Source organism: Nansenia antarctica, assembly GCF_963989245.1.
Source record: "Nansenia antarctica genome assembly, chromosome: 3".
In the NCBI taxonomy this organism is placed as follows: domain Eukaryota; kingdom Metazoa; phylum Chordata; class Actinopteri; order Argentiniformes; family Microstomatidae; genus Nansenia; species Nansenia antarctica.
The window spans coordinates 12,423,930-12,448,824 of record NC_137688.1 but is presented as its reverse complement, the minus strand read 5'-3'; the positions used below and the strand labels follow the sequence as shown (position 1 = coordinate 12,448,824).

The 24,895-nt window shown below is 46.1% G+C and overlaps 1 protein-coding gene across 9 annotated transcripts; it reads left to right on the top strand.

Annotated features, from left to right (window-relative positions):
• The first annotated feature begins 992 nt into the window (after positions 1-992).
• On the top strand, positions 993-22,467 carry lnx2b (ligand of numb-protein X 2b). Of its 9 annotated transcripts, none has more exons than XM_080527747.1 (10): positions 993-1,007; positions 9,291-9,925; positions 11,610-11,803; positions 13,232-13,431; positions 15,464-15,922; positions 16,136-16,276; positions 17,547-17,721; positions 19,776-20,019; positions 20,384-20,545; positions 20,984-22,467. In XM_080527747.1, exons 2-10 carry the CDS (start codon positions 9,513-9,515, stop codon positions 21,117-21,119), a joined length of 2,124 nt encoding a protein of 707 aa, XP_080383873.1. In that variant the 5' UTR covers positions 993-1,007; positions 9,291-9,512; the 3' UTR covers positions 21,120-22,467. The 9 variants fall into 9 exon arrangements, with proteins under 9 accessions (XP_080383873.1, XP_080383874.1, XP_080383870.1 ...); XM_080527748.1 differs by lacking the exon at positions 993-1,007 and adding an exon at positions 1,301-1,317; XM_080527744.1 differs by lacking the exon at positions 993-1,007 and adding an exon at positions 4,463-4,660.
• The last annotated feature ends 2,428 nt before the right edge of the window (positions 22,468-24,895 follow it).

The window sequence follows — 24,895 nt, the reverse complement described above, 5'->3', positions numbered from 1 at the left end:
TAATATGTATTCATTTACGTATCATGTGACCTTAACGGTTGGATAACTCCAGATGGGTCAACAGTGTCCCAGGCGTGTCATAGACATAGTAGTCTGCATGGTCAAAGTGAGAGACATCTCACATACCCTAATAGTGAGTGTAAAATATATTACCAGACGTATCTGAGAGCTGAGATAACCTCCCAGTTAACCTTAACAGGCCCAACTATGTGGCTTTAGAAAGGGCAGGGTTTAGCCACCAGCACCCCGCCTCTGTCCCCCAGGCTGCCTTATCCAGACTTAAGTCCTTCGTACTGATAAGAAGAGGAAAGGCCAAAGTGCCATCAGGAGCGGGTATGTGCAGTCCGGGTCAACGCTGTGCTGTGAGGGAGGCTGCGTGGAGAGAAGGGGAGGGGAGGGGATACTAGCTGATAACAATCACCAAGGGCCTTTGATCTTTGAGAGGCTGATAAGGAGTTACAGGGGTGTCCTGCTGGGCAGACGAGCAGAGCAACACGACAGGTACAAACAAGCTCTCTGAGGGACCCTTGGAAATCAGTTGGTCTGGCTCTGAGGACAGGCAAACAGTTACGCAGGATGGACTAGGTGGGGAGGGGGGGAGGGGGGGGAGGAGGGGGGGTTGGGGGGCAGTCACCAGTCCAATTAAAGAAAAGTGAGTTCTTACATAACTCTCTGCTGTAACACACATATGCATACACATGCAAACGAATAACACCCGCCCACGCACGCACACACGCGCGCGCACACACACACACACACACACACGCACACATGCACACACACACTCTCTGACTGCAAAGTCTTAGGAGCCATGTGCATCAAAGGATTATGGTTAACTTAGTATGCATGACTTTGTACAGGAGCCTATAGTGCTTAACTCTCGTGTATGAACAATGACCGGATTGTTCATAGAGCTGGAGGGGCAAACCAAAATTAAATGGCTGGATAATAATAGAATTCAAGGAGTGATACGAAGGAGGAGGGGCACCCAACAGACCTGCAACAAAGTTAGTAAATCAGACAAATTAGGGACGATTTCTGTCTCATGGTCCACGAGTTAGGAGCCGACTCCACACCACAAGCCTGTTGAAGCGACACTTGAATGTCACAGATTGGCCAAACCAGGGGGTGTGTGTGTGTGTGTGGGGGGGGGGGGGGGGGGACAACTCTGTAGTCACTCTGGTCACTGATTTAGGGCCTGCATGTGGAGGCCAGACAGAGCCCGGGGTCGGGGGTGCAAGCTGTGGCCTGAAACAGATGCCTTGCTGTCTGGCCCTGGGGAAGATGGAGGGAGTTCTGGTTTGGTGAGGAAGGACAGTGAGTACTCGGGTGGGGGGTAGGGGAGTTGCCTGTGGAGTTAATGTGCCCTCAGTTTCCCCTTAGCAACAGTTAAGCAATAGAGCGGATATTCACTGCACCTGCGTTTAGGTCTGTGTGTGTGTGTGTGTGTGTGTGTGTGTGTGTGTGTGTGCGCGCGCACGCTTACAGCAGCAGACCAGGTCATATACTAAATGGGGCACTTATTTTAAGTAATTGAGTGATCACTCAGTCCCTGAGCTTAAGTATAAATGTATTGACTCTTGACAGTTAAGCAAATAAATGGCGTCCATCACAAAATCACTCACCACACAATATATTGTCAATAATACTACATTCTCTGTCCTAATACTACATTCTCTGTTCTTCCGAACATTATTGTGTGCAGCAATAATTCTGGGCGTAACTAACTGAAGACAAGGGTGACATGTGTGAGAATTCTGTTCTGTTTGCAATGCATGGTCCTCTTACGTCCATTTGTTAATTGCTTCCCAATTGAGAGAACAATACTAAAAGCATTGCTTGGATACACACTTATAGGGTAATACCACAATTAGTCATTTACCTTATATAGATGAGATACGTACATTTCATACCATTTGACACTGTCCGAAAATGCTTGACTTGTTTACCAGTGTCTCCCCCCCCCCCAATGATATGATATCCACTATATCCTGTGATACGTGGGCGAGGTATTAATCTGCGATGGTCCCGGCTCCAATTAAAAGGATTAAGACGTAAGAAGGCTTCATTATCAGCTCTCTCCTAAGGACATCAAAGGGCCCCTCGGAGAGAGTGAGAGGGCAGCTGCTCTGGCGGTGTGAGTTTCTCCCTCTCTCGCTGCACCTTGTTTGTGTTGAGGATGTTTACCGATCCCAGGAAAGACAAACAGCCTCTGCCTTGTTTGTGGGCCCCTAGCTCAAACAGAGGGCCGTGGCCGCATTCAGGGACAGAGAGAGCCAGAATGTGTTGCATTGTGAGGCCGGTGTTTATCTTTGTCTCTTTCTTTTTTTTTCCCTTCTTCATCACCTTCTCCTTTACTTGCAGATATTTCCCGTCAGCTGCCAGACCTGATACATTTTTTACTTGCCTATAGAATCAAGGTTGCTTCATGAGAGCTGCAGCAAAACAGTTTGGCTTGATTCGTTTTAGATTATATTATCACGGTGGTCATATGTCTGAGTAATATTCAATCGGAAATCCACCGTCACAGCGAAATAGGGCCACTTTGATCGTTGCATATAGCCTACTGTATCTTGTGCAAAAGCATGATAATGTCATTATGGTGACATGCATACGAGTGACTCAAATTTCATTTAGTTTGGGCCAGTTGCACACTACATAATCATGACTGACCACATGGTGTCACTCTTACTCATAAATGCTCATTAGCTTAAACAATGGGAAAGTCTCACTATGGGGCTTCTGAAGCCTCTACTACACAATGTCAGAATCCTAGTGTCTCACATTTCAATGACTCACAATCAAATTGCAATTCTGCCTGTCAACTTAAATGTTTAGATTCCTCTAAATCTGATAGGAGGTAACTAATACCTTGTCCATCACATTCTATTACAAGTAGGAAAAAGTTGTTTCCTTTCCAAAAAATGTGTTGTTTTATTCATGTTACGACAAGGATAGATATACACATAATAATTAATTATCTTTCAGTAATGAGGTCATGGAGGTTGACAGATAGACACACATACATCTAATATTGATACTATCTTGTCCAGTGAGGTCATATCAGCAAATGTCAGTCTTTAGATGTAACTTTCCTTACTAGATCTATAAATCACAGTGGGAAGAGGCCTTAACAGATAGGTTTTATGACGGAGAGACTTCCCTTCCATCCTGCAGGGGGTATGAAGCTAACACTGTTCATGTGTCAAAAGCCTTTTAACTGGCAGGGTCCGAAAGCTAGTATTATTACTTTATTGGGCACCATTCAGACAGCTCCTTTGCATTCAATGTGATTCTTAGTCATAAATCAATGTAGGGAGACACTGAAGGGAAAACATAACCTACAAACACTGTAGGTCTATGTAATTGTGTGTTCATTTTCCTTGGAGTTGTGAAAAACAGGAAAAGTAAATACTGAAATGTAAGCAAACCTACAATTTGGTCACATAAAACCTTTAGGAACAGTAAATCACAAGTACTTTATCAGGGTAGCCTGAAGGCTTTTAACATAATGATCCTCACTTGATCTGAATACAGACCAGATGTTGACTTGTGCATTAGAACTGTACGGTTTTCTATCATGGGTTTATTAATGTCTAGAAATATTACACTTAATATCAGGTACACATAGCAGCCTATGTCAAAGCTGACTAAAACTGAACTGAACTTTGAATGCACAATGTTCTTCAGAAATGCAGATGTCTGACACGTATAATAATGTATATATAATGTATATACAGTACAGGCCAAAAGTTTGGACACACCTTCTCATTCAATGTGTTTCCTTTATTTTCATGACTATTTACATTGTAGATTCTCACTGAAGGCATCAAAACTATGAATGAATGATGTACTTAACAAAAAAGTGTGAAATAACTCTAAATATGTCTTATATTTTAGATTCCTCAAAGTAGCCACCCTTTGCTTTTTTGTTGTTGTTAATAAAATATATAATAATAATATTATATATATAATAACATATTATTATTAACACATATTATATTTAATAGTATTATTATATATTTTATTAACAACAAAAAAGCAAAGGGTGGCTACTTTGAGGAATCTAAAATATAAGACATATTTAGAGTTATTTCACACTTTATTGTTAAATCCATAATTCCTATGTGTTCATTCATAGTTTTGATGCCTTCAGTGAGAATGTAAAATGTACCAAATAGTCATGAAAATAAAGGAAACGCATTGAATGAGAAGGTGTGTCCAAACTGTTGGCCTGTACTGTATATATATATGTAATATTTCTAGACATTATATATGTATATTTGTATGATAAAAAATGTGTAATGCAAAAAATGATGCGATGGCTTCGCTCACACGTGGACTAAAAAGAGACCTGTCACATTAGAACATCACCTGCATGGACTTCCTGTGGAGAAAGTCAACGTCAGATCCTACTTGTTTGTTGTTCGAAACTGGGAATATTGCCCATAATGACAACACCTGAGGCGGTGTCCTCTCTCAGAAGTGAACAGTGGTATTTATAATACGGGACATCTCATTTCAAACGGTACCTGTAGCCTAAATCTTTTCTCGCCTTATTTTTTAATCGTCGGGAGTTTCTACCGAGTTTGTCCTTCAGAGAGAGAGAACAGCGCTTCTCTTTGTTTTATGACTTCCGGAAAGACAGAAACCTTCACAGGTAAGCCCAGTTTCGGTTCCTGGCGAATTCTATTATTCTCTCATCCAAACATATCGTATCATTACATTTTTCAACTGAAATGTCGCTTGTTTGTATAAGCCTAGGTCTACTAGAAACGTAAGAATGTCGATATAGCCGAAACACTCCAACCAATTAAAGCTTAATTCTACTATATCTCAGGTTGTGTTGAAGAAGGTGAGAGGAGTTATGGTTGTTACTGTTTCTAAATGTACAGGGTGTTTGGAGTGACCTAATAAATGTAATCTAATCTAGTTAACTATTTTGTCGCAAGTATGTGCATACATGAATGACAGACGAGGAGAGTTTTGCTCGGTTGTTAACCTTGTCACAAGCTGTCAGTGGGGTCATTGAATTATTTATGGTTTTCTGACCCAAGGAGCCCATTTTCTTTACAGTAACACAGCGTGGTGCTAATGTGTTTGTCATGCATTTTGTTTGGGGGGAAATGATGTAGTAACATACATGATCAACAAGATTGTTCACTTGACACTGAATTAAACAGAATCGAATGAATTGGACGGAATCAGATGGATCAGATTCTGCACTATTCTTTTCAATTGGTTTTTTAGTAAACTGATGTCTGTGAATAATTTATTTGGGGTGTCCCCTGTATGTGTGCAGGGAGTTCAGATGTTATGTTATCCTCGAGGTGGCAGAGGGTAATGACTGGGGCCCCTCCATTGGTGTCATGTTTCCCAATGGCCTGAATCAAAAGGCTGTTTGTATCAAACTGAATGAATGAATGGTCTTTATTGTAATTAATACAGTACAGGTACCATACAACGACATTTAGGAAGGGGGGCTCCCCTGGTGCTTGGAAAAAAGACTAAAAAAACAAGAGGGCCAAGGGTAAAACAAAAAAGAGAAAAGAGCTGGTTAAATAAAGGCTATGTACACTATCTACTATACTATACTACACAATAAAACACTGTGCTGTACTCTATGCTATGCTATAAATATCCTAACTTTTTCCTATATCTGAAGTGAACCTTATGTACACATGGGTTGTCAAACTGAACTATCAGTACAGTCAGGGTTAAAATAAGTGCACTACAGTCATTGGAGCATGAACCTTCCAGTGAACAGTTGACAGTACCTGCCTTGTTGTAGCCTAGCCTATAATAAGTGGTTTCAAGTTTTATTCTCTCTTTGCTGAATGGCAAAACAATGTAACTTCATGTGATAGGATGCCATATGGTAAATCGTGGAAAAAACAACAACAACAAAAAAAAAACTATGCCATAGGGTTTCTCCTGTAGCCTGGTTTGGTGACACTACAGACAGAGCCAGCTGATGAACAAGTGGGAGGATTAGAATCTCTGTGATTGTGTGCTTTAGTCTGGATGTTGCTTTTGCTGCGGAGACTTTAGTACCATGCACCGGGCAGGCAAGGCTCCAAGCTGGCTGGGAACCATGCAACTGAACTATCCGGCAGATACAAATGTGTGGGTGTATGGGGGTAGTGAGGGATGAAGCAATGTGAACCTTTGGGGGTAAGTAGGCCCACTGTTTACGCATTAGGCTATATTTGTTTTCACTTTCTGTCAATCCTCACAGACAGGCAAAGAGACACTCACAACACACCTCTTGTCAGTTATGCAATGCTTCATAAACCTGCCTTATCAGAACGGCTCCACCTGGCATGTGCGTTCATTTTTCCGAGGTGTGGCAGGACATGTGACTCTCTTGCGGTTGTAGTGATATAAAGGAAAACGTGACGACGGGCAGAGTTTTATTGTCAGTCGTATTGGAATCCTTGACTGTATTTGAACAACTGGCAGTCCTCTCCAGCCAGTCTGAGCTCACACTCATGAGTGACTGATTTAATATGTCTGGCTATAATCTCCCCAAGGACAACTTGTGTGTGAGGCCAGACAGGCTTAGAAGTCACATGATCAATGCATTTATATAGAGGTTATTTCCCTGGCCAAGGTTGCTTTCATCATTCCTCAGGTTTCAAGCTAAAGCCAAAAGTCCAGAATAATGTTAATTAACATTAATGTAGCTTACATTACTGCTTCTGAAGCCATTTCTGTGTTTCAATGAGAAGCTGAATATAACTGAGGATTTCTTTCCTCCAGTCAGAAGGAATCATATATGATTAATATGATATTTAAACATGGGTAAATATGAATAAACTCTGAATCATAATGGAACGTAATGGGCCAGTTTCACAGACAAGGCTTAAGCCTAGACTAAAAAGCATCCTCAATGGAGATTTAGGCTATATTGAAAGTGTGATTTAGTCCAGGAGGACTAGGCTTTCTTTAGTTAGAACATTATGTTTTTAGAGTATAAGGACATCCACACCATTTTATGACAATATGTTTAAAAGGAGTTTGGCCTAGTCAAGTTATTATATCATATAAAAGAGGAACCAAGGACTGGTAGTATACAGAATATCTGCACACAGGCAGTACAAATTCATCAGGGGGAAACTGTATCATAGCAAGTATCGTTGAGGAACATCCTCAACATCGTAAATGAGTGTATTAGTATTCGCGTGGAGGGGGGGTGGGGGGGGCATTGACATGGCTTCTCGGCAGCCCGTGCCTGCATGTGAGAGGCCCCTGCTTCCATACAGAGAAGCTGAGGCGCAGAGGAGCAGGCTATCCATCATGACCAGGGTCACTGCCTGCCTGGCTCCTCAGCGCCCCGCCGCCTCAATAAAGACGTGCGCTGCATCCTCAACGACACCCCGAGGATCTAATTGGACCCACTCAACATTCACCGCCCGTCCGTCTCTCTCTCCTTTTAAACAACATGTATGATGTTAGGCTACACGGTTATTTGGGTTAGTCTTGGGTTGGGTTGGGTATGTCCAATTATGTCAAATGAAAAATTGTGCGGGGAGAGAAGAGGGAAGTTGGGTGATCTCTGTCAGGCACGTCTAAACAAGCCCGAGGTGATAAGAGGCATTCCATACCCCCAGGTATCCTGTCTGTTTTGTTTTTAGAATTTTTATGACATACTCGATTTCATCCGTCGTTTTGAATTTCACGGATGTCCCAGATAACATTTCTGTAGAAACACGTACAGTAGGTCATAAGGAATTTTTTAGATAAGAGACTTGGTTTCGCTCATGTGGTTTTCTTCACTCTGCCACAGGACCCTGAACCCCTATCCATTACAGAATGAGGCATCACTTGAGTAAAGAGAAAGAAAGGTGTTGAGATATAGGTCTGTCCTGTTTGACCTCAGGCGGTGTGTGTGTGTGAATATTTGTGTACAGTGTGTGTACAGTGTGTGTACTGTGTGTGTACTGTGTGTGTGTGTGTGTGTGTGTGTGTGTAGCCTCTGTGTAATTGGTCAGTCCAGGATTTGGCCTCTGAGAGTATTTTGCCTGCGCTAGTGCGACATCAGCAGTCTGAGCCTCACCCCCCCCAACCCCCTCCTCAGGAGTCGACCGAGGCAGGCTGAACGCCTATCCTCTCCTCTCAGCTGAGCTCCCCTGTGCCTAGTCACACCACTCCCCCTCAGCTTGCTTCACAGCCGGTGCAGTGGGCACACACACACACACACCCCCACACACACACAGACGCACGCACACGCACACGCACACGCACTCTGACTGTGCTCTGGAGATGTAGAGCTCTGGTTTCAGTCAGGCTGCAGGCAGCCAGCACAGCTGTGTGGTGAGAGTTTCTTGTTTGCATGCGGTGGCTGCTGGGTCGCTAGACAACGCTGATATCAGCATCTCAGGTGAGTGGAACCAAGCTAATGATGAATAAGATAAAGAGCCTGCTGCTCTTCTACCTCGCCGACCTCTCGACGGGGGTCAGCGGGCAGCGCTGGGAACAGCGGTTGGACGCAGGGAAACATGTTTGTGTACAGAACAGAAAGCTGAAGGTTCGTCATGTGACAATGGGGAAAGCGAAGCGGTGACAGCGCTTGTGTCGTTTTCTATGTGGGAATCATTCATGGAGAACGGTTGGAATGTTCCTCGATGCAGTAAGTTGACTAACATAGTCAGCGTACTACTCTGATGCGTGCCGTGTTTGGTCTGATGTTTATGAAGTGAAGATCTTTGTTTTCTGAATAGATTCTTGTGTCATTTTTAAATAAAAAACGCTTAGTAGTTCAATTGGAACTGATGGATAGGCTGGTGTGATTGGCCCATGTGTAGAGTAAGTGGCTTAAAGAATGCATTTCTAATCGCTCTGCCAGTTAAGAGAGGGAATTAGTGGGAGATTAGGAACCTCACAGAGGGAGGTAGACCTCTGCTGATTGGGCGCGAGGGGGCCGTTAGTGATGGGGATTGCATTTTTTGCCCAGTTCATTCAGAGTTCTTATTCTCTCCTAGTGCCATGTCTTTGTTCCTTCCTATTAGTGGGGTTTTGACTTTAGTCGTTTTTCTTTCCCCTCCTCCTCACCCCATTTCATGGGGTTTAGCTCTTTTAATGAAGCGCACAGTGACATTTAGCGGAAAAAAAATGAGAATTCCTTTTGTCCCTCAGGAAACTCGTTGAGAGGAAACAGCTGCGACTGGCCTGCATATTGTTGCCGGCTCTGTGGATTTGTGTCATTTCCTGTCGAGCCGGCCAGTGTGAGAGGTAGGGAAAGTCCAACTTCAGCAGCAGACTCTCTTTATCTTTCACTCTCCCCACAGAGATCCAGGATGAAGACGTGAAGAGCAGAGAGCGCGGACGGTGGATCGTAGTTTCAACCTCAACCCCCTTGAACGGATTCCGTTTGGGATGTACATCCTCTTATGAGTTAAACTAGGCACGTCCTCCGAGGGAGACGATCGGGGAGGGCAGGAATAGGCTCAGATTTCCCACGTGGAACAGAGGAAGTTGGGGGAACTTGGGTTCCTCAGTGGACAGTGGCCATGACAGAGCCCAAGGTTCCAACCAGTACCAGTACCAGCAGCAGCGGTGGAAGCCTGTCGTGGGCGCGGGTGTGTAAGGAGTGCGGGCAGCAGCACGAGGGGAACGACAACCACCTGTACGAGTACCAGGACGAGGTGGACGACGAGCTCATGTGCCACATCTGCTTGCAGCCCCTGCTGCGGCCCATGGACACGCCATGCGGCCACACCTACTGCTTCCAGTGCATAAGCAGCTTCCTGAAGGAGCAGGACTTCTGCCCCGTGGACCGGCTGCGCCTGCAGCTGAACCAGTGCAGGTCCTCCAGCCTGCTGGTACGGAACCTGCTGGACAAGCTGAGTGTGATGTGCCCGCACAACGTAGAGTGCCAGCAGCAGATGCAGCGCTGCGAGCTGCAGCCCCATCTTCACAACAGGTAAGAGGGTAGTGGTGGGGATAGGGACCTGGGCAGTTAAGAGGGTAGTGGTGGGGATGGGGACCTGGGCAGGTAAGAGGGTAGTGGTGGGGATAGGGACCTGAGGAGGGGGGGGGAGTTAATTATTGTTGTTTGAGAGTTGTTTAGGAAAGAGGTGTCTTACACAAGAATAAGCCAAGAATAGTGACTGTATACCCTCACTGATTACTTTATTAGGAACATTAGACTAATACTGGATAAGACCTCCCTTTGCTCTCAAAACAGCCTAAATTCTTCGTGGCATTGATTCCACAAGATGTTGGAAACATCTGCTCCATGATGACATGATTGCATCATGCAATTCCTGCAGATTTCTCAGGTGCACTTTCAAGCTGCGAATCTCCCGTTCTTACCACATCCCAAAGGTGTTCTATTGGATTCAGATCCGGTGACTGGGAAGGCCACTGAAGAGCACTGAACTCATTGTCAGGTTCATGAAACCAGTTTGGGAGGTTTTTTGCTTTGTTGACATGGTGCATTACCATGCTGGAACTAGCCATTAGAATATCGAGTGGCCGTGAAGGGATGTACATGTACATGGTCAGCAACAATGCACAAATAGGCTGTGGCATACAAGCGATGATTGATTGGTATTAACGATACCCAAAGTATGCCAGGAAAACATTCCCCACACCATTACACCACCTCCACCAGCTTGGACTGTTAACAGGTGGACAGGTGTTCCTAATAAAGGGTTCAGTGAGTGTATTTCTCCGGTTTATTTTGGTTGGCCCATTTGTTGCTCCTCTGAGCTCTGCAGCTCATTCTGAGATGCTGGTGCTTGCACAGGTGCTGCTGTTGAAAGTTTCCATAGGCATGATGAAACACACAGAACTCCCCCAATAAGACAGGTCTAGACTGTCCCCTGGTATAGTTCAGCCTCTGAAACATAACCCTCAGGAGATGTATTATGTTGTAATCAGTAAGATTTATGGATTAGCAAGCATTCCCTCTGTTTCCTCACGCGGCCCGTGTGGTGCTTATCATCTCCGTGCGGCGTTCTGACACAATCAGCGGCGTGGGTAAAGGTTATGTTGTGCTAGCTGCTCGTGCTGCGGATCGCCTCCCAGCGCAAATAGTGAGAAGGCAAAGTTCAGGCAGGAGGAACCAGCAGCAGTAGCACTGCCTGACTTAATCAGAGCCGACCTGTCCCCCCCCCCCCTCAGACTCCCTGCAATGCAGTAAAATAGCCTCCTCATCTGCATAGCACTTCTCCTCTTCATACTCTCTCTCTCTCTCTCTCTCTCTCTCTCTCTCTCTCTCTCTCTCTCTCTCTCTCTCTCTCTCTCTCTCACCAGTCACTAAATCCATTCATTCCAACACCTCTGAGGTTACCATTGAGCCGTGCCAAATGCATCTTCACTAAAAACTGACTGGATGAACATTGATTCTGCTCTTTGGTTTGTTGTGATTCGGTTCACATCAGTTTGTGCGGGTCAGCATTTCTGTACTTTGGGGATATTTGATGAATGCTGACAGTTTGTGATGAACGTCTTCATGGTGGATTAAACAAAGACTGATGCATGTTGTTGACCTACTGTAACTCTGACTCGTCTTCACTCTTTTTTACCCTCTCTCCCCATCTCTTCCCCCTCTCTCCCCCTCTCTCCCCCCCTCTCTCCCCCTCTCTCCCCCCCTATCTCAGATGTCCTGTTTTCAGAAGGCTCAGGGAGGAGGCGGAGAGGAGGAAGAGGCCCCCCTGGAATGAGTTAAAGGGGAGCAAGGGGGAGGGGGAGTCGGTAGCTGACGCCAAACACACCCCTCCACAGTCCCGCACCCCCACCCGTGGCCAGGCCGAACCAGGCCTCATCAACCCTGCCTTCGAGGAAAGTGAGGATGGTGAGACATCATAGTCACTTCTCACTCTGCCAATCCCAAACAGTAAAAGCCAACACACTGGCATTAGTCTGTTTAAGGCGTGGACCGATAAACTGGGCAAATACATGTCAGAGACTGTTCGATACAAAGTAAGATATAAACCAATGTTGAGTGTCAATCTTGGCAAGGAAAGCGAGGGGGAGTTTCTAGAAGCACCTAATTAAAGATAGGCAGAGGAAACAATTTCTCAGCTTTATTGGCTTTGAGGAAAACCAAAATCTCCCTATGATGTGGCCGTCCCATGCGATGACGGGTGGGGGCTGACAAAGACTAGTGAAGAAGAGATTGGTTGACATCATTTAGCCGTGGGCCGGGGATTTTGAGATGCACACAGCTTAAATCATTGTTGTCAATGATATAGCTGTCAGGCAAAGGTGTTTGATTAGACAGACTGGTTCACGAGAAGCCCTTGAAGCAATTTGTAATCAATCCAAATGTATTTGCATAGCACTTTTTACAAAGACAATTGTGCTTCACAACAACAACAACAACAACAACAATACAAACAATATAAACAACAAATGCGATACGAACAACATGAACTAACACCGAGCCATAGATCCAGAAGGAAAAACTCCCCAGAGGGGAGAAAAACCTAGATCACAGTGGCAAGGAAAATCTCCCAATTCCAGTTCCATGGAACAAAGTCCATCAAAACAAAGTTACCTGGCAACGGGGGACCGTTATCTCAGACATTACATCATCATGAGTGTTTCTAGAATAATAGGTGGTTGCCACTTGCCCCAGACCGCTCAATTCCAGGGACGTGTGCTGGCATCGCAAGGCCATCTGGTATGATTAATTCAGCTCTGTGGGCACGCCATGAACCAGTATATTTATGGCCCTCAGTGTTCGCAGTTCGTGAAAGTAGCGTCAGCGCAGTAATTTAACATGCTACACCAGAAACGTGAACAGTTGTGCGCACGGATCCAGAATAAATATCCCTTCCCCGTCTGTTTCTGCATGGAACTTCAAATGTATTAATACCTGATGTCGAACTTGTTGTTTTATGTTGAGAATCCTGTCAAATCAGAATATCTTCAGAGTTGTCCTTTACCTCCAAATACATTATCATACTATGAAACTGAGTGAATATGTTTTTAAGCATCCCCCCCAAAAAATGTAAACCTAGAATTTGTATGTGGTTTATGCCCGTGGATCTTTGCTTTAAACTACCGTTGCTTTAAACACACGCTGGTGTAGCTGGGAACGTTGACTACAATAAGATACACAAGATACACAACAATAGTCTATCGAGTCTGTCTCACGGACATGGATTTCACACCCATGGTGTAAGCAGGACTGTCAGCCAGTACAGTATGTATGTCACTGACTGTATATAGGTAGACCCTTCATGCCTTCGCCCACATCTAACCTCCTCCCCCCCAGACTCCACGCCCCTGCGGTCCAGCCTGGTGGCCGAGGCCAACGTGGTGGAGGTGTTCAGGGACGAGCCGGAGGATGAGCTAGGCCTGCGGATCGTAGGTGGGAAGGACACGCCCCTCGGGAACATAGTCATCCAGGAGATCGTCCGTGACTCACTGGCGGCACGCGATGGCAGGCTAGCCCCAGGGGACCACATTCTGGAGGTGAGAGAGAGAGAGAGGCTCCTCGCGCTAAACAATGGAGATATTTCACTCACCTGAAATACTATATCAGTGTGGTTTCTCTCTGAAAGGATCCTCTGGGGATATTTGGACACAAACACCCTCCTCCCCTGGGTTCCCATGAACCATGAGCCACAGTAAATAGGGGAATGTTTTGGTGGGGAAGTAGATATACTGGATCAACGAGTCTCTTGGTTCCATGACAACAGGCGTGGCTGCGCTGGGCAGGCAGCCCTTGTGAGAACAAACTAACTCCCACTACTAGTGAACTCCCACTGATTCACCCAGACCCCCCTCTTCACCAAGTAGACCAAGGTTCACGTCCGTACACGTCTAGAGATCTGGCCCTGTCTGACTTTTCCTTTAATATGTTCCTTGTCTGAGGGGAGCCAGGGCTAATTATGAAACTCTAAGTCTAGTGGCTGTGGTACTGTCCTAGTTGTAAATAGGCCAGAAGCTGTGGGATGATTAACCGCTTGTGGTGTTACTTTGTAGACGTTGTCCTCTTCTTCTCTTGGGTCTATATACTAGTATGTAGTATGGTACTCCCATTTATTTCTCATAGATCTCGTGGAGACAAGAATATTATGAAGGTGGACGATTTCGGTCGGTCTACCTTTCCCTTTTAGGAAGTGCGATGTGGCCCTTTATTGTTTATTCCGTGACCTTTTATCTTGGCAGTGTTTCATCCTCTGTGAAACATTGGTCATAGGGAAATCAAATGTAAACAATACGTTCGCCTGTTTTCCCATCCAGAGGGCAGAACTACTAGGGTACAGATAGTATGACAAAAGGTGCATCTGGCAGGCTTCCTCTCTCCCTACAACCTCTCCTCTTGGATTTCTGACCCCCGGTCGTCCTGGAAAACAGTGCCACAGTAAACTGAGCTGCCCGACCAGTCCATCTCCCTCAGCTCTGCTACCCTGCCTTAGACCAGTCCATCTTCCTCAGCTCTGTACCCTCAGACCAGTCCATCTCCCTCAGCTCTGTGCCCTGCCTTAGACCAGTCCATCTCCCTCAGCTCTGTAACCTGCATTAGACCAGTCCATCTCCCTCAGCTCTGTACCCTGCCTTAGACCAGTCCATCTCCCTCAGCTCTGTATCCTGCCTTAGACCAGTCCATCTCCCTCAGCTCTGTACCCTGCCTTAGACCAGTCCATCTCCCTCAGCTCTGTATCCTGCCTTAGACCAGTCCATCTCCCTCAGCTCTGTATCCTGCCTTAGACCAGTCCATCTCCCTCAGATCTGTACCCTGCCTTAGAATGCCTCGCCTCTTCCATGGGAAATGATAATACAAACCTCTCTCCCAATTGCCCTAGGAGGATCAGTAACATAACCCCCCCCCCCTCCCAGTTTTTGGGCTTTTGTGGACAGCTAGCGGGTGTAAAAAGATATGTTTCAGGGAGTGGAGATTGCACTCCTAATTTCATGAAATTGAATCTCTCTCTTCCCCCCTGAGTCGATGCATTGATTTATAAAAAGGGTTACTCGCCGATGAGGTTTGTGAAGCTGACGTTGCTCTGAAATGACAGTATTTGTTTTGTTCTAACGGAGATGGCCTGGCTGGCAGCGTTCCAACCGACATAAAGAACAGTTAAACATTATACTGTAGATGTTTATCAGAATATTGAAGCACAACTCCTGAAACTGTCTCACCTTGAAAATTTCACTACTATTGATTTCTTTCTTGTTAATATTTATTAGATGAAAGCCATGACGGCGGAAATTGTCGAAGCGAAAAAAAAGAAATCGATGAAAGAACCGGTTTAGAACCAAGTTGTATCTCTACTGCCATAGACTTATTCTACATATAGATATCTATATCTGGAAGAGGAAGGGAATGTATTTGAATCTCTCTATCCGCCACTACAGAGAACCGCTGTCCCACAGCTGTCGATACTGCCTGTGTATATTTAGTAAACCTGCAGTCAGTGTCACCGGGCTGGGGGGGGGGGGGGGGGGCTGCTGTGCTGTATCAGTATCAGCTCTGCTCAGTGGTGTCGTGTTCCCTTAGGTGAACGACGTCAACCTGGCCTCCATCCCACACGGCCGGGCCATCGCGGTCCTGCGGCGGCCGTGCTCCATGCTCCGCCTCACCGTGCTGCAGGAGAAGGGCTTCAAACCCCGGCCGGAGCACCACCCCTCCTCCTCCTCCACCCTCGCCACCACCACCACCACCACCACCGCCGCCTCGTCCTCTCCCTCCCACGGCGGCAACAACAACAACACCCCCACCTCCGCCCACACCCCCGGCACGGTCACCCAGGTGACGCTGGTGAAGAGAGAGCGCCAGGAGCCTCTGGGGATCAAGCTGATCCGCAAGTCGGAGGAGACGGGGGTGTTCATCCTGGACCTGCTGTCCGGGGGGCTGGCCGCCAAGGACGGGAAGCTCCGCAACAACGACAAGGTGCTGGCCATCAACGGCCACAACCTGAGACACGGCACCCCGGAGAGCGCCGCTCAGATCATACAGGTATGTAAGCCTCCCCCCCCCACCCCACCCCCCCAACACCAGCGTCCCCTGATGTAAATCATATAGTCATGAAAAAAACAACAATCATAGAATCATGTCGATAGGATTGAAATGTGCTCCTTTATAAACCGACTTAGAGCTAGAGCTTCCAGGATACAGCTGTCGGCAGTTTGCCTGAGCATGATGACGTGAGTGCCGTCCGTGTCTCTCTAGGCCAGCGAGGTGCGGGTGAACTTTGTGGTGATGAGGTACACGGAGCCCCAGGAGGAGGGGGGCAGCGGCGGGGAGGTGCAGGGGAGAGCGAGGAGAGCTCCGGAGCCCCAGTACTTCAGACGCCGCTCCACCTACATGAAGGTAAATAAAACCTTCCTCCGACACTCAACTGACAAAAATATCTGTATGTCCCCATTTGTACCCTGTGTGTAGCGCACGCATTTGTGTAACGGGAGTGTCCAAGATCCCAGTAGAATGTCACTGTTCCCACAATGTAAAAGGTAATCATCTCACCCCCCCCCGCTTGTCACACCCCAGCCCTGCTGTCACTACCAGCGAGGAGTGAGTGTAGCACGTCTGCAGAAGCCCCCTCACTCACCGCGAGGTGAAAGGCCTGGGCAGCAGACGCCTGGCCTGCGTCCGCGGTGGCCAGAGATAAAAGCCCTTCTCCGGGGGCCTCGCTGTCCCCTGATCAAAAGACCCAGGGTGCTGCTCACTCTGCCGCTAAAGGGCCACAGGCCTGTGTTGTTTGTTTGTGGCTCTGGGGTGACAGAGGATCAAAGCTGGTGACAGTTAGCTTTCACCTGCAGAGAGGAGTCTTTTCGTCTTGCCGGGGGGGGGAAGGGCTCCCTGCTGGGGAAGGAAGAGCCTTCCCCTCCCCCAGCCCCCCCCTGAAGGTTTACAGACTCCAGAGAGAGAGAGAGAGAGAGAGAGAGAGAGAGAGAGAGAGACAAGGAAGCTGGCTGGAGCTGTGGATTTCGACACACCTCTATTACCAGAGTGGAGTGTCGACCCTGGCACATTACCTCAGGGTTCAGTCCTCAGCTACATCTGGAAACGCTTCACATTAAATGTGAAATTTTGTTTGTACAAGCGGTTTCACAAGAGAAAATCAATTAAGGAAGGAGATCCTTCTCACTCTCTCACAAGGAAATGGAGAGGTGAAAGATAATGGGCAGCACCACCCCCCCCCTCCCCCCCCTCCCCAAATGAATATCAAGAAAAGCACAAATTTAAGCAACGATCCAAGATAATGGTTATCCATTAGTTAAACGTTTAGATTTGTCTTTCTGTTGTACCTCCACCAGCCTCCACTGTGTCTGTTCCTGGTGTGACGCTTATGGTGGGTCTCACACTGTGTGTGTGTGTGTGTGTGTGTGTGTGTGTGTGTGTGTGTGTGTGTGTGTGTGTGTGTGTGTGTGTGTGTGTGTCTGTGTGTCTGTGTGTCTGTGTGTCTGTGTCTGTGTCTGTGTCTGTGTGTCTGTGTCTGTGTCTGTGTCTGTGTCTGTGTCTGTGTCTGTGTCTGTGTCTGTGTCTGTGTCTGTGTCTGTGTCTGTGTCTGTGTCTGTGTCTGTGTCTGTGTCTGTGTCTGTGTGTGTGTGTGTGTGTGTGTGTGTGTGTGTACACTCAGGATCCTCCAGGAGGTTTCTCCAGCCAGGAGAAGACGGTGAGCCTGAAGAAGGAGCCTCGCCTCTCCCTGGGCATCACCATCGCCGGGGGCCGGGACTGCCGCAGCCGCCTGCCCGTCTACATCACCAGCGTCCAGCCGGTGGGCTGCCTGCACAGAGACGGCACCATCAAAACAGGTAGGACCAAGACCTCTCTCTCTCTCTCCTGTCTTTTTTGGCCACCGAAAGAAGTGACTTGAGCCGCTCTTCCACTACGGTGCAGACCTGGTGCTGACCCAGGTCAGCCCGCTTCGTTCCCCTTTTCCATTCGTCGTTCCAGGTCGCTTCAGTCCCAGGTCAGCTCGCTTCTTTAGCTCCACATCGGAGCAGGGTCTTAAAATGTCATATCCGGGTCTCTTTGCCAGGCTGCGTGTGACGTGTGACGCTGCACACCGTTGATTGGTCAATGGAAAATCGTCATCCCATGTCCCATCCCATATTATTTCTTCACTAACCGCCATCTTGAAATACCACTATTCACTCTAGGAAAATGTCACTACAGTTTCTGTAATAGCTTAATAATAAAGATTCGGAAAATTATGCTGACCATCGTATTATCTTAGTTTAATGTCATTTCAATGAATCATATAACTTTTATTTACAACAAGCACAACACAAAAATCGCTATTATGCACCGGCTTTGTCCGTGAATAACACCGGCTGTGGAGGTGTTACAAACACAATACTCCTTTGCTAACTTCACCATCTGTCTACGGTCATTTTGAGCCCTTAACCACCGCGCTGACACCCCGAGAAGTTATGCTTTTAACCGTAAACTCGATGAACCGGGAGTTCACCCGGCCGCTGCTCGCAGCACCGCTTGTCCAGTTGACAGCGGGGGCAGAGAATATTTCTACCCCGGAATTCCATTCAAATGCCCGCGTCAGTCAGCCTTTTCCGTAGAAATACATCGCTCCGTTATATATCTAACGTTACATGTTTTAAGGCTGATCTGTGCATGAGGATTGGTGCTGCATTTTGACATAATTCTTATCGCATTTCCCCGTTGTGTTGTGCTGCCGTTCAGTAGTCCAGCGCTTCATCATCCCCCTTCACCCCTTTCCATCCCTGGCGTCATTTTATCAATGAACGTGGTATTATACATATTTACATATTACATATTTGTTGTTATTTATGGAAGTGTCCGGTTGCTGGAGGAACCAGGACGCCGGCTACACTGCACAGTTTAGCCCGAAATATATAGAGAGAGTGCTGTACCGCGCCAGCTGGTGCAACTCCCGTTGACGGCACACAATGATGCTACAGTTCATAAAGTAATTGTAAGTCGCTTTGGATTAAAAGCGTCTGCTAAATGGCAAAAATTAAAAATTAAATTAAATTAAAGCAGACAAGTGAAGGCAGTGGTTTTAAGGGTTCAAAAACATGACTTTATTATGTGTAGAACAACATATGTGCAGAACAAAATCCAATAGAAATGATTCAAACATGCAGACAATCAGGCAGTAGCCGTCTCCTGAACATAACAATGACGCTACAGTGAGCTAAAGTAGTAGCCATCTCCTTACGATAGCCCACAGTAGTTTCTTTCTCTTTTCAGCATTCCTCTTTCGAGTATCCTTCCTTCTGTCTTCGCTCTTCTGTCTTCTCTCTTTTCTCTCCAAAAAACCACGGTTAATAATATACCACATGCAGAGGGAAAGGCATAGGATAGCTGCAAGCATAGGATAGCTCCATGTTGCTGTTGTTATGTCTCGTGAAAATATACGTCACCACCATGGCGCGCTGTTATGACGCGTAACTCCGCCTACTATCGTCTACTCCTCCTACTAGCTCCGGGTCTGTGTGTATAATGGAAAACCAGAACAGATCAAAAGTGACCCGACCTGACCCCGACCTGATGCGAACTGCACTAATGCGGGACCCAGATGGAAAAGCACCATTGGATAGTTGTGATGGGATGTGACACCAGCTCACACTGTGTGTTTGATTCCATCCCTCGGTCCGTCCCGTGCGTTGCGATCAGCCCCGACCTCCGATTTCTACCTCCATCGGCCTCCTCTGGTGTACAGATATGAACACCTGTGAGGATTCAGTCAGCGACTAGCTGTAGGGGAAAGAGCAGAACTCCCGCCTATGTATATAACTGAAGACCGTCGCAATCTGAGGCAAGCTTTTGCGTTCAGGAGCGACGTTTTCACAACATCGATGTCGTGGCCCCCTTGTTTCCCCAGGCGATGTTCTGCTCAGCATTAACGGAGTAGACCTGACCCAGCTGACCTACAACGAGGCCGTGTCGGTGCTGAAGACCCAGACGGCCCAGGCCTCGCTGGTGCTGCGGGTCATCCAGACCCTCTCGGAGGAGCCGGAGGAGGAGGGAGAGGCAGCTAACCAGGAGGAGATGGAGACGGTGGAGAGCCCCCGAGAGGACGACCTCAACTGGGCCCCGCTGTGGACCCGGTGGCTGGGCCTGCCCAGGTAAACACCAGCTTCCATACCCTCGTATCCAACCTTACGATAACTCATACCTCAAGACTGTGTACTCCTCACTACTGTGCTCAGACTGGGCAAACAGGTGAGCTATGTGATCGTTTCAGAAAAATGTAGGTCTTTTTTTTTTTTTGTCTAAGAAAAGGAACTAAAAGTCTTTCTTTTTTTAATGTTCATGTATATTTTAGTTAGGGCATTTCTGCTTTATTGGGATATTTATGACATGCAGGATGGCCAGTCGATGGCCAGAATCGAACCCGAGACCCTGCGATTACGTGGCGTGCGCTTTAGTGAGGCACGCCACCCCCTGGGATTTGTAATCTCATTTGCTTTCCCTCCTTCTCATTTGCAGTCACATGCACTGGTGCCGTGACATTGTGCTGCTGAAGACCAACAACGAGAGCTGGGGCTTCAGCATCGTGGGGGGCTACGAGGAGAGCCACGGCCAGCAGCAGCCCTTCTTCATCAAGACCATCGTGCCTGGTACACCCGCCCACTTCGACGGACGCCTCAAGTGAGTCACCTCGCTGTGTGACGCAAGGTCCAGATAAGAAACCTCTGTGAGACAAGACATGCCTTTGTGTGTTGAAGGGAAACTTCATGTTTTGGTTAGAGGGTGCTCTTCCTTTGATAAGACGATATATCCTCTCTCCTTTTTGAGGTGGGAGGACTAGAAACAAGAGGACATGCTGTTCTCACCATTAGTCAGGGGGGGGCTGACGGAGAGCAGAGACGGAGCAAGCCTGCTTCCCCCATGAAATTGAAATGTTTGTTTGATCCTCAAGCAATGCCTAGTTGAGATCCTCAGTGGTCAGAGTTGAAAATAGACTTGTGTACCAGTGACTCCCCATCTTCCCCCATCTCCCCCCTCCCTCCCTCCCTCCCTCCACACACTCTTCCCACTCCCATGTCCTAACCCACACACTGACCCTCCTTGTGTGTTCTGCTGCAGGTGTGGTGATGAGATAGTGGCCGTGAACGGAGCTACCACGGTGGGCATGAACAACTCGTCCCTCATCCCCATGCTGAAGCTGCAGAAGAACAAAGTCACACTGACTGTGGTGTCCTGGCCAGGGAGCCTGGTGTAGCCACACACACACACACACACACACACACACACACCCTGCCCTGTTTAGCTGCTTCCTCCATGAGCCTCTGTCCTCTCCACACACAACGACATAGAAGTTCACAACAACGTACTTTAGACTCTACTAGAATCTCATTCTTAGCTGACATTCTTGGAAAGTACCTCTTCTGATTTTTAGTTGACATTTATTTCAGTAGATGATCTTCTGGTGTGGATTGTAATAGATTGTCCACTTGCACATTGGCCTAGCTGACCAGTGTGACGGACATCCACAGTTGATTCACTGCGTTGGTAGTTAGTAAACCCTAAGGACAGTTGATCTTGTGGCTCAGTGAACAAATTGGGCTAATCAGGGTGTAAGTGTAATCGACAATCAGTGAACTGTATAAAGTTAATTGAATTATATCTTAAGATAAATCAGAAGGATATTTTACCTTTTTGGAATGATTGTTTATACCCTATGTCTTGAAAGCTTTATGCATTTGTTTTCAGCAGATTGTGCTTACCTGTTCAATACCCATCTTTGCTATTTTTATTATTATTATTATTATTATTTGTTGTTGATGATTTGGGAAACTCAACACAACAGGCATAGATAGCATTATCCAAATCTGGTATATGTCAGTCCCTTAGTCCTCATCACTATAACTCCATATGGTAATGATGAAAGATTGACGATAATCCAAAATCAGATGTACCCATCCAGTCTTTTATTTTTGTACCATCCATGATCTACGTATGCAAGGATATTATAGTGGCTTTTTTGTTTTATGATGATTTATTTTCTTATTCCACTATACTGTAATGATCATTTCAATTGTTGTGCAATGCCTCATACTGAATGTCTTGGATTAATGTGGGTGCCTTGTACATGTTGAAGGACAAATCAAACTATGTATACTTGCCTTAATTGCCACAAAACCAAAAATGCTGTTATAATTTTTTCTTTCTCGCAACCACCACAAGTTTTCTGAAACAAGGAGATGGGAGAAAGATGCTAGCCGGCACATTGTAGTTCTAATGTCCGTAGCAACAGCCAGGAGAAGGAGAGCTTTTTCCATGTTGGCATGGAATCACAGAGACCTTTCTCTTCTAAAACCATGTGACCGTGTAGTCGTCTGTTCTGTTTCATAATTAAGTCAACTTGAGTTCAGAATGGTTGAGAAATGTTGGCATTGTATCTTATGTAATAGACCATCCCCTGTTTTCAAATGTTCTAAAAACTCTATGATAACAATAACTTTGTGTTCTGTGTCTTATTGTCTTTGTACTGTATATACAACTTTAGCAACATATCCAGTGTAAAGGAAGAGCTTAACCATAAGGACACATACAGGTACTTAAGTTAATATGTGATAGGATCTGGATACGTCCTGCTAAATAAAAATACATAAAAAATAAAATGTATGTACTGTACATATTGTTATGAAAGTACTTCGAAGTAGTTTCACTTGCATGTTTCCATGTATGTAAGTCGAGTTAGAAAAAGACAAGTGGCAAAATTGTAAGGCCTCTTGAAAGGACATTAAGGTTAGAGGACAATTTCAACCTAAACGACTCCTACGGGCCTCTCTGATGTCCTTAGCTATACATCAGTTAGCTCTGAGAGTACTACGACCTCTCCTCGTAGACGTGTTCTCCCATTGACGTCGAACCATCACAGGAACCATCACAGGCTGGGAGCTGACACTCCACTGTCTGTTCTGCCTGCCAACGTCTCAGAGGAGGCCATCCTTGACCAGGTCCCCTGGCCTGTGGCGGCAGCCTACTGTGGGGATATCATTCATCTGGAGAGGCACAAGGGGGTAAGTGGGCCAAGCGTGTTGCTACAGGAGAGCACCAGGAGGAATGTAAATCAGTGTGGTGGAGTCGCAGAGCTACAACGCAGTCTCAGGACTCAAGGACATCGGGCTTAAATCATCGTTGGCCCTCCCGCAAGGTTCAAGGCCCAATCTCAGCTCAGTCAGGAAATACTTTTAGGATGTGTCTGACATAATAATGACATGATGCAAATTGGATTAGCATCTGCTTTATGTATAATCAATACAAATGTTACATTTGTCGCCTCTTGTATTATGTCATTGGGGGAGGGTAATGAAAACATTGTCTGGGCCTGTGGGTGGCTGCTGGCACATGCAGAGGATGTGAAGAAACAGCTGTTGTGTGAGATGAAGAACTACTGACACCAGAAACTGATTCCCTGAGCTATGAATCATGCAAATGCCAAAATGCACGCGTATGAATTTAGATGAAGCCGCAAAAATGTGTGGTTGTTTTTAGGGGTTTTAGTCTCTCTCTTTGCCCCGTAAAGAGATATATTAGTTACATTATGCATTGATTGCATCTGCACTTACTTGGAACATAAAATATGAAATATGTTCATTTAATTCATGTTTGTAAGTGAATGTTGGCTCACAATTGCTTCATGGTATCAGAATGGGTGTTTCAACGGGTTATTTGAAAAAGCTAAATATATAAGGGCCATGATTATTTTAAAGAGATGTGAAGGGAAACACATTAAAATCAAGAGCCTACTGGTTACAACACAAACCTTTTTGTACACTGTGTATGTACACTGTGTACTTCATAACTATCTCGTCCTGGTGTGTCAGTCTGCCCTCTAGAGGACAGGGAGGGCAGACTCATTCACTGCACAGTTGCATTGACACTGATTGTTACAGTAAATACCTTAGCCTCCCAGTTGATTTCAACATGTGATACATAATAAAGCAATTTATATATAATCTTCACAACATGAACACTGGTGCTATTCTTACGTAAAGTAAATTATGACACCAGCCAAAGTGATGAGTTGTGTTTGTCTAATGATCCAAGCCACTACTACAAAACTCCTAACCTTCTAAACCACCTCTATGCCACCACTCCTTGGATGTCAGTAGGAGATATTAAAAAGGAGACATTAGGCTTTTTTGTCCACGGTGCTACAACTTACCCACTACCAAGCATGGTACTATACCATTCCATTAGTGGGTGGGGGTTGATGGTGTTTAGAGAGGTACAGTCAACCTCCCTTGGTCCTGTAGACCTTCTTTCCACATCTCAGCTCCAACAGGACAATGTGAGCAATAAATCCAAGAACAAAGGGGTCCATAAAACAACCCTCTGCTCATTACAATGAAGCCCTCCACCGTGGCGTATCGTACGGGGGGTTGTGATATAGTAACCTATTAGTTTCACCACAAACCTGGCCAAAGCTCCATCCTCTCAGTGCTAGTAGCTATGTATGGTAATAGTAATCCTGACTTACAAATGTGTCAAGTAATTACAGGTCGTCTTGTTAACTTAACGATTCAACACCTTGTTAAACATGACAAATAACCAGGTTTCAGCAGTGAAACAGTAGGCCTCTCTGGAGCAAAGTACATTACCCGAGGTCAATTAAGATGATCTGTTTTACTAACAGTATATATTATGCTTAGTGATTTAGTGTATGCCTGTACTATGTAACGCAACTGCGAAAACTGTGACAATTAGCTATAATATAATAATATCAATTTCTATTTGTACGTTTCTGCTTTTTTTTTGTTGGACAGAGACAAATGACGACTGTGGGGGAAAATTCAAATCCAACAATTTATTTCAGCTTTCCATTTGAGATTTAGTCATCATGACAAACATTTACAAGAACTGTGCAACAGGGCCAATACTGGGAGGAGACTCTTAACTCCTGGTTCAATACTGAAGTGAGCAGATGTCAATCTTCAGGAGCACAGGACTCATCTGTGGTTCCTAGGGTCCAGAGGCACTCTACTGCAG

Excerpts from the sequence above, each read along its gene's own strand:
- lnx2b (XM_080527747.1), top strand. The coding sequence starts at position 9,513 with ATGACAGAGCCCAAGGTTCCAACCAGTACCAGTACCAGCAGCAGCGGT. Across the intron at positions 11,804-13,231 it reads CTTCGAGGAAAGTGAGGATG|ACTCCACGCCCCTGCGGTCC; the intron begins GTGAGACATCAT and ends CCTCCCCCCCAG. Across the intron at positions 17,722-19,775 it reads AGACGGCACCATCAAAACAG|GCGATGTTCTGCTCAGCATT; the intron begins GTAGGACCAAGA and ends TTGTTTCCCCAG.